We start from the raw sequence: 16,167 nt of genomic DNA, 5'->3' as shown, positions 1-16,167 counted from the left end.
GCTGGGGTTCGCTGAGCTGGTAGGAGGGTGCTGGCTCAGGGAGGTGGCGAGCTGGTCTGCTGTGATCTTGTTCCAGCTTCTGCGGGCGGCCTGTTGCTGGTGGTGGTGGGTCGTCGTTCTCTTGAAGGTGAAGTGGACGCAGCTGTGGTCCGTCCATTGAAGCTCTGTGGCGTGGCTGAAGTCGATGTCTGTGCTGGAAGAGAAGACTGCGTCGAGTGTGTGTCCGGCGAGGTGGGTGGGGGTGGACACCAGCTGCTTGAGTCCAAGATTGGCGAGGTTGTCGAGCAGGGTGCTGGTGTTGCGGTCGTTGTTGTTCTCCAGGTGGAAGTTGAGGTCCCCCAGGAGGATGTAGTCAGACAGACTTTAATTCTTACACTTTCAATTCCGCCGCGTATGCGCGTCGGGTGCGGGGGGTGGCTGGGGCAGGACTGGCTGGCTGGTGAGGTGACCAATGATGCCCCGCCCTCATTACATTTGTCGGCACTCGGCACACAGCAGCACATGCGCAATCGCCCGCGGTGCAAACACAAGGTGTGGCATCAGGGGCCAGGGGCGCGCATAGCCCGCCCACCCCAAGGAGCCAGGCCAAGCAGCCGCCCATAGTCAAGACAACTTAAAAGAGAAGAGATCGATTCGATTTAGAAGAAGACAAAAGCCAGCCAGGCCAGGCCCGCCCCGCCGGCAGACAAACTGTCCGAAGTAAGTTTGTCACTGACCCTGCCGTCACCGTCCTGACAGTGACACTGACCTGCGGGGCCTTATAATCCTGATTTAAATTGCCCGGCCCGGCCCCCGGCCCCTGCCCTGCCCTGTCCTGTGTCCTGCCTGGCAGCTGGCTAGCCTTGCGCTCTGGCCTGGGTGTGGCGCATGCCATCAGGATGGTGTGTAGTAGAGCTCCGAGTCCGGACTGGTAGAAGTACTTTGAATGGGCAATTAATTCAATGGCATAGGTGGCGAACGGGGCGTATATATGGGCGTCTGTGAGGCAGGTGTGCGTGGTAGCGGCCCATAAGAGAGGAGAACGTTTGTTACTCGATTCGTGAGGTAAAATGTGGAGGGGAGCAGCAGTAGTTGGATTGGAAGGCAGGGGGTGGATGATGGGTGTGTGAACAGTGAACTCTGGAAGGTATCATTATCATTCCAAAGGACCAGGGGTTGGTATTGTAATAGACTGGGGGGAGGGGGATGGTTAGTGGCACTGGGGTGGTGTTGGATGTCTGTGCGGGTAGGGAGGTTGTATGAGGTGGGAACGCTTGCAATTTGAGGTCGGAGGACGTGACGTGTACCCCTGAAGACGTGTAAGTTCGGGTGTCCCGTGTCCGTGAAGTACAGCCAGTAAGTGTTCATGCCATGTGGGACCAGAGATTTAACCGGCAGTAGATGACGATGTGATGATGTCATGGGGGCAGAATTGGAGGAGGAGGAAGGGAATGGTGCAGTCGTGCTGCCACTGCCAGGTGCCTCCTCTGTCTCACTCTGATGGCCCGGGCTGCGGGCACTCTGGTCTGCAAAGTGCAATTATAAATGGTTGGTGCCCCGGGGCCGCCCCTGAGCCTGAGGCCTGACTCCTGAGCAGTTTATTTTTTTCAGTCGACTCGAAAGTCTCGAATCGATGATCGATGATGAAATGGCGGCAGGACAGGGAGAGTGGATGATGCATGCGCGCGGGCGCGGCGCGCACACACAGTCACAGTCACACTTGCTGTTTACTCCCTCCAGACTCAAGTCCCGACTTCCACTTTCAATTCTGCCGAGCCGACTGCCGCGTATGCCTCGGCCTCGGGGGCAGGGGCACTGGGGCAGGGAAGGGCCCAGGGGGTAATGTGGGACTGGGTGCAGTGGAGCAGCAGTAGCACAACTGGTATATGGGTGTCTGTGAGGTGGTAGGGGTAACCGTAGCATGCATCCTGCCAGGTGCCGCCCAATGCCCACCCCGCGCACATAGGGCCTCCAGAAATACTCTCTCCCTGTGCCCTATAATATTGTGCCATTATTTAAAAAGGACATTACATTGTCGCTTATCGATATGTCAAAAAGTGAAGTGACAATGTTTACAGACTGAATAGGCTGCATAATGTGTATGAGGTGGGACTGGGAGTTGGTGGTGGTGGGAGGTGGAGGGGGTTTTAAATAATTCCATGATGAAAAAGACGCATTTGGTAACGACGAAGACTGAAGTAAACAGGACCCGCCCACTCCTTTAAACTAAAGAGCAGAATTCTTCCTAACTCCTGTGGTAAACCATCGACGCTGTGGGGTTTCACTGGACGTCAGATTTCTGCGTGGTGGGGCAAAGTGGTACATGGGCTTTGCAGGGGGGCCCCCTCAAGTTTCGTTACGCCACTGAATATCGTTATCGGGGATTCTCATTTACCGCCCCCCAGGCACCTCCGGGCAATTTTGTAGTTCCTTACTGGAATCCTCCCTTGCCCTAGCGAGTTCCTCCCCTAACTACACTATCCTAGGAGATCTAAACCTCCGTTTTGATAACGCTGACGACAAGGCGGCCGCCGAGTTGGCACTTGATCTCGCCGCCTGCCAACTCAACCTTCTCAATACTCAACCCACCCACGTTAAAGGCCACCTCCTGGATCCGGTCTTTTCGAACCTCGCCAACCTCAAATTACAGAATCCTATTCCCCTCCCATGGACAGACCACACCTTAATCCTCTTTAGCTGGCAGACCCCGGTCTCCCACCACCCTAAACCCCCTCTTAGTACCCTCAAACGCCGCTGGTCGAAACTAGTCACCAAGGATTGGAAACAACTCCTGGAACTCTCCCTTCCCCCCATGACCCCACTTCTCAGGGCGCAGACACAAAGTTCTCGGCCTGGATCATGGACTCCCTGGATAGCATTCTTCCTAATATTCCTGCCCACACCTGAAGTGGAAAGCCGAAATTCCCCTGGCTCAACAAAGAACTCCGCCGCCTAAAAAAATGCTGCAAAAAAAAGGAAAGAGCATGGCGGAAAGATTTTTCCCGCAAAAAAAGAAAGATTACAGCCAATAAATCCTTATCTACAAAAAGGCCCTTAAAGCCTCTCAGGCGACCTTCTTTGTGGAAAAAATCAGAGCTTCCCCCAGCTCTTCTAGGGAAACGTTCCGCATAATAAACAAACTCCTTAAAATTCCAGACCATCCTCCCCCCGAGGACCCACCGGTACTCGCTGAAACCAGCTTGCAACATTCTTCAACGACAAAATTCAGAATATCCTTAAAAGTCTTCCCCCGGCCAACTCATCTAGCCACTCTGAACCGTCCCGTAGTACCCAGCGACAGAATGAACCCAGGTTAAACTCTTTTTCCTTTATCTCCGAGGAGACCCTCCTTCCAATCCTCCTCTCTATAAAAAGCGGCTCCCCATTTGACCCAGCACCACCCGATATCCTCAAGCTGGTTGCCTCGACTATACTCCCCCCCCTTGGCTACACTCATCAACACCTCCCTGCTACAGGGCACCGTCCCCCCAGCTGGAAAAGTCCGATCGCTAAAGCCCTTCTTAAAAAACCTCCCCAGGATGCCTCCGAGCTGAGCAACTTCCGGCCCATTTCTCTCCTGCCCGTAGTCAGCAAGATAGCTGAAAAATTCGTAAAACAGCAGCTCTCAGCCTTCCTGGGGTCCAGCTGACTCCTTCACACCTCCCATACGGGCTTCCACCCTGGCCAGGGCACGGAAACAGCTATGATCTCAGTAATGGAAGAGACTAGAAGGATCCTAGATTCAGGAGGATCAGTGGCAGTGATCCTCCTGGATCTAAGTGCAGCCTTTGACAAGGTGAATCATACCATTCTGACTCACCGACTCAAGGCCCTGGGGATCTCTGGGTCGGCTCTCGCCAAGCTCAAATCCTTCCTCCACGATAGATCCTATCAAGTCCTTGAGGGAACGTCCAGATCTCAAGCAACTCCCGTACATTGTGGGGTCCCTCAGGGCTCCTTCCTGAGCCCCACTCTTTTTAATGTTTACTTGTCATCCCTGGCGGAGCTAGTCACCCCCCACGGAGTGAGGCTAGTAACCTATGCGGATGACACCCAGCTTGTCATCTCTCTCAGCCAGTCTTACCGCCCCCCACCCTGATAACCACCTCTCCTGCCTCCAAGACATCTCCCACTGGATGGATGGCTCCCGTCTCAAACTTAACAGTGAAAAAAACGAAATCCTGGTTCTAGGCAATCAGTCCCTCTTCACAGCGGAGTCCCTGTGGCCCCCCTGTATGGGAATTGCCCCGCCCCGAAACAGAACATTAGGAGCCTGGGCATGTGGCTTGACCAGGACCTGTTGTTCAACACTCAAGCCAGGAAAACTGCAGGGTCCTGTTACAGCATCCTCCGCACCAGCCGCAAGATCATCCCCCTCCTTCCCCATGATGCTAGGAAACTCCTAATCCAGAGTCTCCTACTTTCCAGACTGGACTACGGGAATTCTCTGTATTTGGGAGCTCCTAAGAAAGACATTGCAAAACTGCAATTGGTGCAAAACTCTGCTGCCAGACTCTCAACCGGCATTAACAGTAGGTGCTCTGCAAAACCGGCCCTTAGAGCACTCCACTGGCTGCCTATCCAAGAAAGAGTCCACTTCAAAACCCTCTGCACCGCCCATAAAATCCTTCATGACAATGGCCCCCACATCCTAAAAAATGTCATCATCCCGCACAAAGCCTCAAGGAACCTCAGATCTGCCCACCTCCATCGTGCACACATCCCCAAGATCAGAAGAGCTTGCACAGGAGGCCGTCTCTGCTCTTATAATGCTTCTAAGTTATGGAATGCCCTCCCCCTGGCTCTGCGTGCCGAACCCAACCATCTGACCTTCCGCAGGCTTCTAAAAACGTGGCTATTCCCATTACCCCCTTCCCCCCTTCGTCTGCTCATCCTCTAGCGCTGGGATGCTCACGGGCAGCCATGCGCTCTATAAATCCCTCTTTCATTTCATTTCATTTCCTTATCATAAGAAATATATAGCGAGTATGCAGTTATGATTTAGGATTTGATGTGTGCAAAGATGTACATTTTTCACATGTAAGCATGATATGCATTCAGAAAATAGTTTGTAGATCATGTCCATGTTGTCCTAAATGACATGTTGTCATCATCTGGTATCCTAATGTAAAAGAAAATGTTAGGGGCAGACTATGTTTGAAGCAAAAGCATTGTCAGAATCATGAGATAGCCATGTGCTCACCTGGCCCGACAGAGAATTGACTGAACATGTTCTGACCACAACTAACACACATTTTTCTTGACTGTGATTAACAGGATATTACTCAAACGTCAAACAGTCTGGAAGAAGGTTCTGATGTAACGGCGTACTGGTGGGGCGAATGGACCAAGTGGACAGCCTGCACAAGGACATGTGGTGGAGGAGTCAAGTCACAAGAGAGACACTGTCTCAGGCAAAGGTACTGTCCCTGAGTGCGCCAGGCTCGCTCCTTGTGCTGCACGCAGAGCATGTCAGGCTGAACTGATGTGCATCCTTTGTCTGTGCACCTCAACCTGATTTATTCTGTGCTCTCATAGATATTTCACACACGATGCACCTTGGGAAGCAGGAATCTGGTTCACAAATAATCTGGATATTTAAGAAATTTACGAACTGTTCTACTGTGATTTAGGCAGATTTAGGCAAATCATGGAAGTTAGAAAATTCCCCATGCTTGTGCCTGTTAAATTATTGCAACATATGAAGTTTTATGAATATGCTTGAGCTAAAACAGGTAATGTACACAAGTAGAGAAACGGCTGGTTTTCTTTTATTCCTTCATAGGGAATAATCTTCCTCTACACTTTTAAAAAAAACATATTAGGCTGTTTGGATGTCCTTCACACCCAATTTACATAAAGGAGATTTTTCCTCCCACTAACTTTAGGCCCATAAATAGGTTTGAAAACTATTACGAAGGTTTGTGAAGGTCACAGCTTTTTTGGGTGATCACGGTCTTTCTATTTGCTGCTGCCACCTCTGCCCTGGAAACACCCATGTCTCTTCAATAATCTTAACTTTTCACTGTGGAAAACTGCTGTACCATCATATTCCCAGTTCTAAATGTCATATGATGCAAATAAGTACCATGGAATTTGCACTTGTGAATTACATTTTCTGGACATTTCCTGACCGGTCATCCTCTAACACACTAAGATATAGCTGTCAATGTATGTCTTTCTCCATCTTGAAGAGGTTTTGCCTCAAACCATGTACTTTTAATAATGTTTAACATTTATTTTGGTATTGTTACTATTGGGGATACTCTCGAAGCTGTATTTTCTTTGCGATTGTGGTTGTAATTGTAATCCTTCCTGTAATCGAAATCCAAGACCATTCGTGCGTTGATACTTTTTTCTTCAATTTCAATTAATGTGCTATAAATGCTACCAGTTATATTTCGTTTCTGGTGCATGAGACATAATTCCTGTCTTGAGGGGGTTCTTATTGCTTCAATCATTCCATGCGTTCAGGGCAGTATCAATGACCAGGATTCCCCATTTGAACATTGATATCTTCTAAATGTCATTTGTCTGGTCCTTTGTTTTTTGTGTTATCCTTGTGCATCTAGAGTGTTGTCATAGTAAAAAAAATCAGTATCTGGTCCTTGGGCTGCTGGATTCTTCATAGGCACTCAGAGGTCCATGGTTGATAGAATCTTAATCTGGTCCCTGGGCTCTTGGATGCTGCATTTGCACACAGAGGACCTTTGTGATAAGGATTCAGCATCTGGTTCCAAGGCTCTTGGGCTCTGCATGGACACGCAGAATGGCTTCATGATAAAGGTGCAGGAGGTGGACCCGAAGCTCTTGAAGTCTGTAGCTGCACATAGAGTAGCATCATGGTAAATATTCAATGTCTCAGGCTCACAGACTGAATTTATATTAAGAATTCTTCAACCTTTTGTTAGCAATTACACTTCAAAAGCATACAGAAACCCTTCCTAGAGAAAACAATTAATCTAACCCCTTGGCCATTGAACTTTGCATAGGTATACACAATCCTCAATGTAAAATAGTTGGCAGATGGCCTTTGGGCTCATATACTGTAAATGCGCGGCAAGATATAGAATTTGTGTGTGACTCTGACTGGATACAGGAAACCTACAATTGTGCACAGCCAATTGCTTGAATGTAATGATTGGCTTACCATCTGTTTACTAGGCATTCACTTTTTTCAAGGGCAAACAAAGTTTATTAAAAATAAGGCAGGTGGGTTTTGACTTGGCATTTGGTCTCCTGACCCCTAAACTCTGTTAACACGTACTGAATAGTGCGAATCGTAAGCATTTTCACTGTGGTTCTTCAAACTTACATTACTTCTGCCTGTGTCGCCCTTACTGTGCAGTATAACTAGCAACCAACAGTTTCTTTACAAAGGAAATCAGTGGTCACTCTATTGCTGCATAAACCACCTATGCAAGATTTCTGGGTAGCCAGTATTGTCGGCACCATGGGAATTGTGCATAGTTTCATATTTGACATTCTTGATTGTCTCTGGAAGATGATCATTGCAGGTGGTTTGTACTGATACATGTCATGCTGTCTCTGATCCTAATTGCTGAACATGGAAATGTCTGATGTTCATGGGGAAAGGGTATTTTACAGGTCATATATACAGGCGATGTACGATTGCCCCTAGACTAAGACTATTGAACACTGCATGTGTAGACTGCATGTGTAGATTGCAGGGCGAGATGTTTTCCGCTCTTTGTCAAGCGCGAGCTTCTAAACTATACCCTTCATACTCTGGATTGCGCAACTACTAAGACCTTCCAACCTGTTCTGAAAAATCAATGCATCAATAGTACATATAACTGGGTGTGGCTTGCCCTTTCGCTTGTAGTTTTAATCTTAGAACATCCCCTGATCTCTTGTCGTCATGTGCACCTTAACAGCCAGCTTTTAAAGGTAACCTCTATGTTATCTTTTCAGAAGGAAATCCATAAGCGGCCTTGATAATAAAACCTGCTCTGGGACCTCAAAAAGATATCAACTCTGCAAAGTACAGGTAAGAAACAGCTTTTTGTTGTTAACCATATTCTTTGAAGGAGATGTGTGTCCTTACTTTAGCAAGACTGACAAGTAGTCTGGTGCTACACAGGTTTGAAAGAAGATGTTATCATACTGTGTGAGGCTCAAAGCATCCTTGGCCACAGTACCAATACTATGACCCCAAACGTGCCATCAGTGCATAAATTGTTTACAAACATCTTTAAAGCTGTTCTGCTGTGGTTGAAACTCATGTTGGTTGGGTGCGCCTGTGTTTATTTTGCTTTGTCATTGATTACTGTGCGAAATATACAATTCTTCTAAGTTGCAGAGACACATACCCGTGGTATCATGTATTTATTATTATGCATTATTATGTGTACTCGAACTGAAGGTGTTCTGTTGTCCCCTCAGACTAGTTCATATGCACTCACTGAAATCATGTTTGGGGTACAGTTCAACACAAATATATTAACAACCTATTGCCTCAGAAGAAACATGTTAAGTCCAACCTGTGTAGTAATATTAGGAAACAGGCAGACATTACTATGACTCTTAGGGGAGGGTAGGAGGTGCTAATGAAACAGCGCCATCTTGTATGGCACTGCCATGACCTGCTGGAGAATTATTTAGTGGATAATCTATATGGTGTATTTTTCTGTCCACAAAGTAGGGTAATTCAAGGAGACTGCAATACCTCTCGTTCCCTTTCACTTCTTCACACTTTGTGGGGTGGAGTGGCATCGTATGGATAAAGAGTTGAGGTTGCATTTATCTCTGAAACCTGGTGAGATTTTGCAAAATGCACATGTACTGATAGGAGACAATAACATTTCCAAGGTACACCCCCAACCTAACAGGACAATTATAAGCAATCAATGAGTTTGATCAGTATTGTATCCAGCTTTATGAAATACAAATAATATTTAAAAACGAAATGTAGTTATTGTTAAACAATGTTCTACACATATTAATGAAACCAGTGATTATTCAGTCACGTTAGAGTAAAAATCACGTGCTCCCTGAAGCAATAGATGAAACATTTGCTCACGTTTTTCAGTTACATGAATGAAGCTTGCATTGCTGCCCCGCATGCTATGCTGCAAATGTTCTATGCGTCTTATGCTTCTCTGCTGATCTCTGTGCTGATCCAGTTTTGTGTGAGGGAAGCTTACACTTTAGTTGTCAATAGCGTTGTTATTCTGTATGTTTTGCTGTAGGTTGAGAACAATTTCTACCCATGCAAAAGAGATTGCCAATGTTTGGGTTTCTTTGCAGTCACTCCAAATACATCGTACTTTTCAAAGTCATTTAAAGCTTTTCTAGATAACAAAAGCTCCCTTCTACAGAATAATTCATTGATTACGCTGTATGTATTTGATAAGCCCGAACAATAAGGTGAGACTCATTGACAAGGCCTACCGTAGCACTCAAATTAATGTTTGATTGTCTGACAAAGTGTTGCATGCCATAATATTGACATCAAAAATATTGTAATACTTGAGCAGACAGAAGAACTTTAGCCTGGATGAGAGAAACATCAAATAATAAAAATGATTTTAGTTGGAATTTATTTTTATTTTATTTCACTAAGTAAAATAAATGTACCATATCATCTAAGCTTATGAAAATAAAATTCCTATTTGTCTAAAAAAACTGTTTATTTCCATCAAAGAAAGATTTATCACCATCAAGCCAGACAAGGACAGCTAGTACAAAATAACAAAATTTGAAAGATTATTCAACCAAAAGAAAAACCTACCAGAAGGTTCATAAGTAATTTATATACTTAAAAAACGTTAAATGAAACATAACATCGCCTTAAAATGGAAATTGTTACGATTACGAAGTTTTTCGTTAAAATAGATCACATTGAGTTTTGCAAATGTCAAGTGAACCGACCTCATAAAAAGAAAAGCCACTATTGACAACAATAGGTTATACATACTCAAAAGAGAACACTGGAAAAATACATTAGAAAAGTGCTCAGTAATATTTTCCATTTCAAATCTTTATTTCGGTCCCAAGACCATAAAAGATGTACACATAATATTACATCAATAAAATCATATTACAAACATATTTTAAAATCAATTCAGATTTCTAAAAAACAGTAGTAATTACTGGAAAGGGACTCTATTACCATTATTCCCTGGCCGCCTTTAGCAGCCTTGTATGTGTGAACCACATTGCAGTTAAAAATTTTGAAATTGCAAAGACAGTTGTCGGGGATAAATCAGTTTTTAAGACTCTGTATGCCAGTTGGAGCTGCCTGAAACCCAGATTTTTAAGCAGGGGGACAAGCCAATGCTTTCTACTGTTCCGATATGCTCTACACAAGAACACAACATGCACATCATTCTCCTGTGAATTATCACATGCGGGACATGCCGATGTATTGGGTTGTCTTGTCCAACCTTTTGTAAAGGACCTCCAAGGTAAAGTCCCATACCTCCACTGCAAGAACAATTTTCTTGTTAGAGGGGGCATGATGTCATTCAGGACGCATTCCATGTTAAAAGTGTCTTAATTTGGATGAAATGAGAAGTTAGTGATCCCGCTTGGACGTTCGCAAGTACTCGCGCCAGCATGAAATCGTAATAAGTTTTTGAGAGCAGTTTCCTTGAAACGCTAGTGCTGGCTCTTTCCGGGTCTGTCCATAGTCCTGGCATTCCGAGGGACTCACACATGGTCTTTATGTATCTTAGCCAGGGTTTATTACTGGATTTTGGGGTTAGTAGCAAGTCCTGGAGCTCTGCTCTATAGATTGTCAGATCTTGGCTACTCCACAGGCGGCGCCAAAAGGTCAGTGGTTTGAGGTCGAGTTCCTCTGTTATTGGCCTCACGCCCAAGTCCAGTCTTAAAGGGAGCAGTGATGTGCTTTCAGGGAGGATTGCTAACTGCCTGAGGAACTTGTTTTCGGCAGTTAAAAGGCTTTGAGAAGGTATATGGCCCCAGAGCTCTCCTCCATAGACAACTGCTCCGCGGTCCTGCGCTTTGTAGATTTGTATTGCAGGACCGAGCGGGCGGTAAGATGATTTACTAGCTATTCTTAGAATGCCACCCACCCTCTGGGTTAATTTCATAGTGGATTTAGCTTGGTGCGCCCCCAAGTCATGTTTTGATTCAGGGTTATCCCCAGGTACTCAAACGTCTTCACCCTTTCCAGGCTTACATCTCCTAGCCCAGGATTAGGTCTATTGGTCGGCATTGGGTTTAAAATCATGAATTTTGTTTTCTGGGGGTTAACTTCAAGTCCCCTCACCCCACAGAATTCCAGGAACCCATCTATCACCCGCTGGATGCCCATAGGGGACTTGGACAGCAGCAGGGTGTCATCCACAAACATTATTGCAGGGACCCCGCTGCCGCACACTTTCGGGGCATCAATGTTAGGAATCCTAGCCAGCTGCTCTATTACCCCGTTCACAAAGAGGCAAAACAGGGTCGGTGCAAGCACACAGTCCTGCCTCACACCTCTGCGAACGGGGAACCTTTTGGTTAATGTACCACTTTTTCCGCACCTGACTTGTGCAAAGTTGTTTTGATGTAGTTTGATGAGGAAAGCCAATATGTCTTTTGGGATGCCCATGTCGTGCATGACCTTCCATAGCATGGATCTAGGCACCAGATCGAAGGCGGCACGGAGATCCACGAATACCGTGTACAGGGTGCCGCCCTCGATCAGCGCTGTCTTCCAATATATGAGATTTAGCCTGAGTATTTGGTCAATCGTTGAGACCCCCCTCCTGAATCCCGCCTGGTATGGGCTCAGCGTGTTGGTTTCTTCTAGCCAGTTCTGAAGCCTATCTAGCATTAGCCTCCCAAAGAGCTTCTGAGATACGTCAATCAAGCTGATTGGACGGTAATTGGCCGGCAGCAGGGGTGATCCCTTTTTGAATATAGGGACCACCTCTGCTCCCAGCCAAGTATCCGGAACCCCCATTCCTCCAAGGACCGCATTGAATATTAACGTCAGGTATGGGGCTCATATCCCCGGCTCCTGTTTATAGAGGTCTCCGGGTATCACTAAGTAAAATAAATGTACCATATCATCTAAGCTTATAAAAAAAAAAATCCTATTTGTCTAAAAAAGCTGTTTATTTCCATCAAAGAAAGATTTATCACCATCAAGCCAGACAAGGACAGCTAGTACAAAATAACAAAATTTGAAAGATTATTCAACCAAAAGAAAAACCAACCAGAAGGTTCATAAGTAATTTATATACTTAAAAAACGTTAAATGAAACATAACATCGCCTTAAAATGGAAATTGTTACGATTACGAAGTTTTTCGTTAAAATAGATCACTTTGAGTTTTGCAAATGTCAAGTGAACCGACCTCATAAAAAGAAAAGCCACTATTGACAACAATAGGTTATACATACTCAAAAGAGAACACTGGAAAAATACATTAGAAAAATGCTCTAACATTTTAGTCCATGTTATGGCCGAGATTCTAATGTGAACGAGTCAATTAAAATATGAGGGGCTGTAATCATCTATTTTCACTGGCTGATATTAAATCAGAGCTATTGCGTGTGACTTAAAGGCTGTGCCTTCCACCACCGGTGTAACAATAGCTCCTGCAGCTGCCTTGGATCGGGTAGGCGTCCAAGCTCCAGGAGGCCCCTTGTGGCATTGTGCATGGGCCCCTGGCCCGAGAACTCCTGACTGGGCTGGAGTATGCCCCCCAGCCCCTCCATGTAATTTTCAGGGGACCCCCTCAAGTTTTATTACAAGCCACATCAGGTTAAATGCTAGTCAGTCCACTAATATTCGGAAAGTGGATACATTGTGGCATGGAATGTCAGATGGCACGGCCCGTGCCGGGCGTTATACTAGGTCGGTGACGTCAGGCAGGGGAGGGTCAGGGTGGGGTGATGTAAAATCCAGGATATGGACCATTAGAGGTAAGTACCGAAAAAAATAGATAAAACGAATTTCATTGCCCACGCTGCATCGCCAAATGTGATGCAACGTGGGCAACGAAATTAGTTATTTTTTTTCTTTTTCAGTACGTACCTCTAATGGTCCATATCCGGCATTTTACAACCCACCACCCTGTCCCTCCCCTGCCTGACGTCACCGCCCCAGTATAACGCCCGGCACGGGCCGTGCCTAGATGTACCACTCTAACTCCAGCCTCATAACATTTGGGAAGGCGCATATATTTGAGGGGTGCAATTTGATATTTAAGTTCAATTCCGGAAACATTAAAGAAGTTATATGAATTGAGGATGGACTGAAGAGGAGGCATATTTACTATTCAATTCTAATACCAACAACATTAGTGGAAGTGCATACATTGGGACAGTGAGGAGTGGCGTGTCTGATTTACAATACTAATCTCCTGTCCCACAAATATTTGGCAAGAAAGTGCATTAATTTGGGGCAGGGGATAGGTGGGATGTGAAATCCAGTCTCACATTGGGAAAAGTGCAAACCCTTGGGGGAGGGTGAATGGCGTCAGATTTACTATTCTAACTCCAGACCCACAAACATTATGGAAAGTGCCTAATCTGGAGCACTGAGATGTAATATTCTAACTTCAATCCAACAAACATTGGGAACATGGAATCATGGAGTGGGGCACTAATGAAACTCCACTTTTAACAAATATTTGTGGAAAATACATATATCGGAGAGGTTTAAATAAATACCCCCAAAATGCTTGATTTCAATAAAATACCCAAATACTGACAAGCAACCTATCTAGCAATTTCTTACTGCCTTTCCTTCCAGTAGGCTCGCGCCGGGTCACTCCCCTGATTAGCTGTGCGCGCTAAAAATCCCATGACTATAAACATAAATTGTTTGTGCTGAGATGCAGAGTCACATGCTCAGTTCAGAGCCACCTGGTTGGTTTAAGCCCTCTATGCTCAGGGCTTTCATTATCCCAGATATACACTGGTTTGCCGGTTCCTGTCCAGATGCCCGGATATAAATTCTTATATTCATATGCTTAGGTATAGCCCGTACCCAGGTCAGGAGGACGGCTAATTGAGCTGGGCGGTGACTGTGGCAAAGGATGAAGAGTGTATTGTGGACTAAGGGCCTGTTTAAGTGATTATAAGTAAAGACAACACCCAGCATCGTTACTGCTGTCCTGCCCCTCGCTCCAGCAGGGTAGTTGAGAGAAAATCAGCAAAACTGTGCCAAAATGACAGTAGGTCTTAACACACTCTCCCCCATCACTTCATTAGAGCCAATGGCACTAGGGAAAGACTGAGCTGAGGATGCCTGCCCTGCCCGCCGCAAAGCTCTCACGTGTCAGTGGCATGATTCCTTGGTGGTCTTTTCCTCAATCCTTCTTGGCCTGGTGACATGGCTGAAGAAGGGAAAGTGTCCTCAATTCTACTACCAGTTTAGCAATTCCCTCCCGTTTGCTTTTTTGCTTTCGAGTGTGGGAGAGAAAATTGAGAGAATCAGCAGGGATTTTAGATCCCCAATTTCCTCTAATGGGCATTTTTTTATTCTACCGCCCTCCTGATTAGGCCTGGGTTTAAAACTACGCTACGCTTGCGTAGTTAATGTAGTTTGCGCAACTACGCGCTACACGAATTGCACGTAGCCCAGTGCAAAAACGCATAGCGTAGCGTAGTTGACATTTTTTGCTCGCTCGCCGTCCTCAACGTCTACTTGCCGATCGCGAGCGAGCAAAATGACATCCCGGCAAGATTTTTTCCTCATTCGCTATCAGCAACATTAGGTTGCTGATCGCGAGCGTAGAAAATAAACCTCCCAACGAGATTCTCAGAGCGGGAGGTCAGGTTTCTCATTGAGAGTGGTCGTGTATGCTCACGACTGCTCGCGATGAGAAACTACCAGTCCGCGTAGAAAAAGTAAAAATCTACACGAGCGGCAGAAAACAACCGCTTGCACTGAGCAAGATGCAGTTTGCAATGATTGCATAGTGCAGACAAGCATCCGGCACTGTGCAATCATTACGAACAGCATTTCCCTACCGCACTACGCAGTTCGCGTAGTGATACTCGTAGCTCGCGTAGTGCAAAGTGCACTTCGCGTAGCTACGTGTAGCTCTACTACGCAAACTACGCCCAGGGTTACTCCTGATACAGCAGCCATTTCTGAGCCAATGTGAGTAGTTAATACTATGCAAGGAAGCATTACAGGCTGTTATTGAGCATCAAAGAACTCATTGAGTGTTGTTTTTTTCTCCTCTAGGAATGCCCAGCTAATGGGTGGAGTTTTCGAGAGGAACAGTGTTCATCATTTAATTCCCATGTGTACAACAGAAAAACATATCAGTGGAAACCTTTGTATCCTGGTAAGCAGGCACTGCCTTACTTTGGTGACGTCACTGTGCGGTTCCTTTTTCAATGAATCAGAAATGAATTAAATCAGAGACCTTTAAATGTTCATTCGATGGAATCTTCTGATTGCTTCTGTTGTGTGTGTTTAATTTACCTATAGCTTTGTAACAATCCTAGGTATTTGATTGCTGACCGAACCCTCCATTAATATTTTCTTTTGTGAGAAAGCTAATTACGTGAATCTTTATTTTGTACTAGACTACAGTCTGCGACCTCGTGTACTTATGTTGTGTTCAAACTAGTTAATAAGAGAGGCAATCTGGTAATATCAGGGCGAGTCCCACTAATAACAGGGCGAGTCCGGCTGATTAACATGTAAGCCCATTTAATGGAAGAATCGGTTCTGTTGAACTGGTTGCAGGATCTGTCCACAACGCAACATGGTAAATCCAGCGTATTAACAGTTCTGTCCAGTAAACAGCAGAGTCTGTCCATCTAATTGCAGGGTTTCCCCAGTTAACTGCAGGAACTGTCCAGAACACAAACGGTCTGTCCAACTAATAGCAGGGTCGGCCAGGCTCCTAGTACCTGGGTCTGTCCAGCTAAATTAAGGATTTGTCTAAAGTGCAACATGGTCAGTCCAGAGTACAACAGAGCAAGTCCAGAATACAACTGGGCCAGTCCAGCTAATTGCATGGTGAGTCAAGCTAGTGGTAAAGTCTGACCAGAAAATAACAGGACCAGTCCAGAAAATACCTTGATATGTCCAACTTATAGCGAAGCGTGTCCAGAAAATGACAGTGTCAATCTAGCTAATAGCATGTTCTGTCCAGATAATTTCAGGATCTGTCCAGGACACAACAGGGTCAGTCTAGACACAACATGGTCAGTTTAGGACACAACAGGTTCAGTCCAGCTA

General features: G+C 45.6%; 1 protein-coding gene across 1 annotated transcript in view; it reads left to right on the top strand.

Annotated features, from left to right (window-relative positions):
* Positions 1-16,167, top strand: part of ADAMTSL2 (ADAMTS like 2) — a 173,674-nt gene that overhangs the window by 11,208 nt on the left and 146,299 nt on the right. Inside the window, exons 2-4 of the mRNA XM_086919989.1 lie at positions 5,257-5,399; positions 7,915-7,990; positions 15,160-15,262. Of these exons, the coding sequence (XP_086776115.1) occupies positions 5,257-5,399; positions 7,915-7,990; positions 15,160-15,262 (322 nt within the window). The remainder of the gene's footprint in view (positions 1-5,256; positions 5,400-7,914; positions 7,991-15,159; positions 15,263-16,167) is intronic.

The sequence above is a fragment of the Lissotriton vulgaris genome, chromosome 5 (genome assembly GCF_964263255.1).
Source record: "Lissotriton vulgaris chromosome 5, aLisVul1.2, whole genome shotgun sequence".
Taxonomy (NCBI): domain Eukaryota; kingdom Metazoa; phylum Chordata; class Amphibia; order Caudata; family Salamandridae; genus Lissotriton; species Lissotriton vulgaris.
Note: the sequence above shows the minus strand (reverse complement) of the source record. Positions and strands in the feature narration are given on the sequence as shown.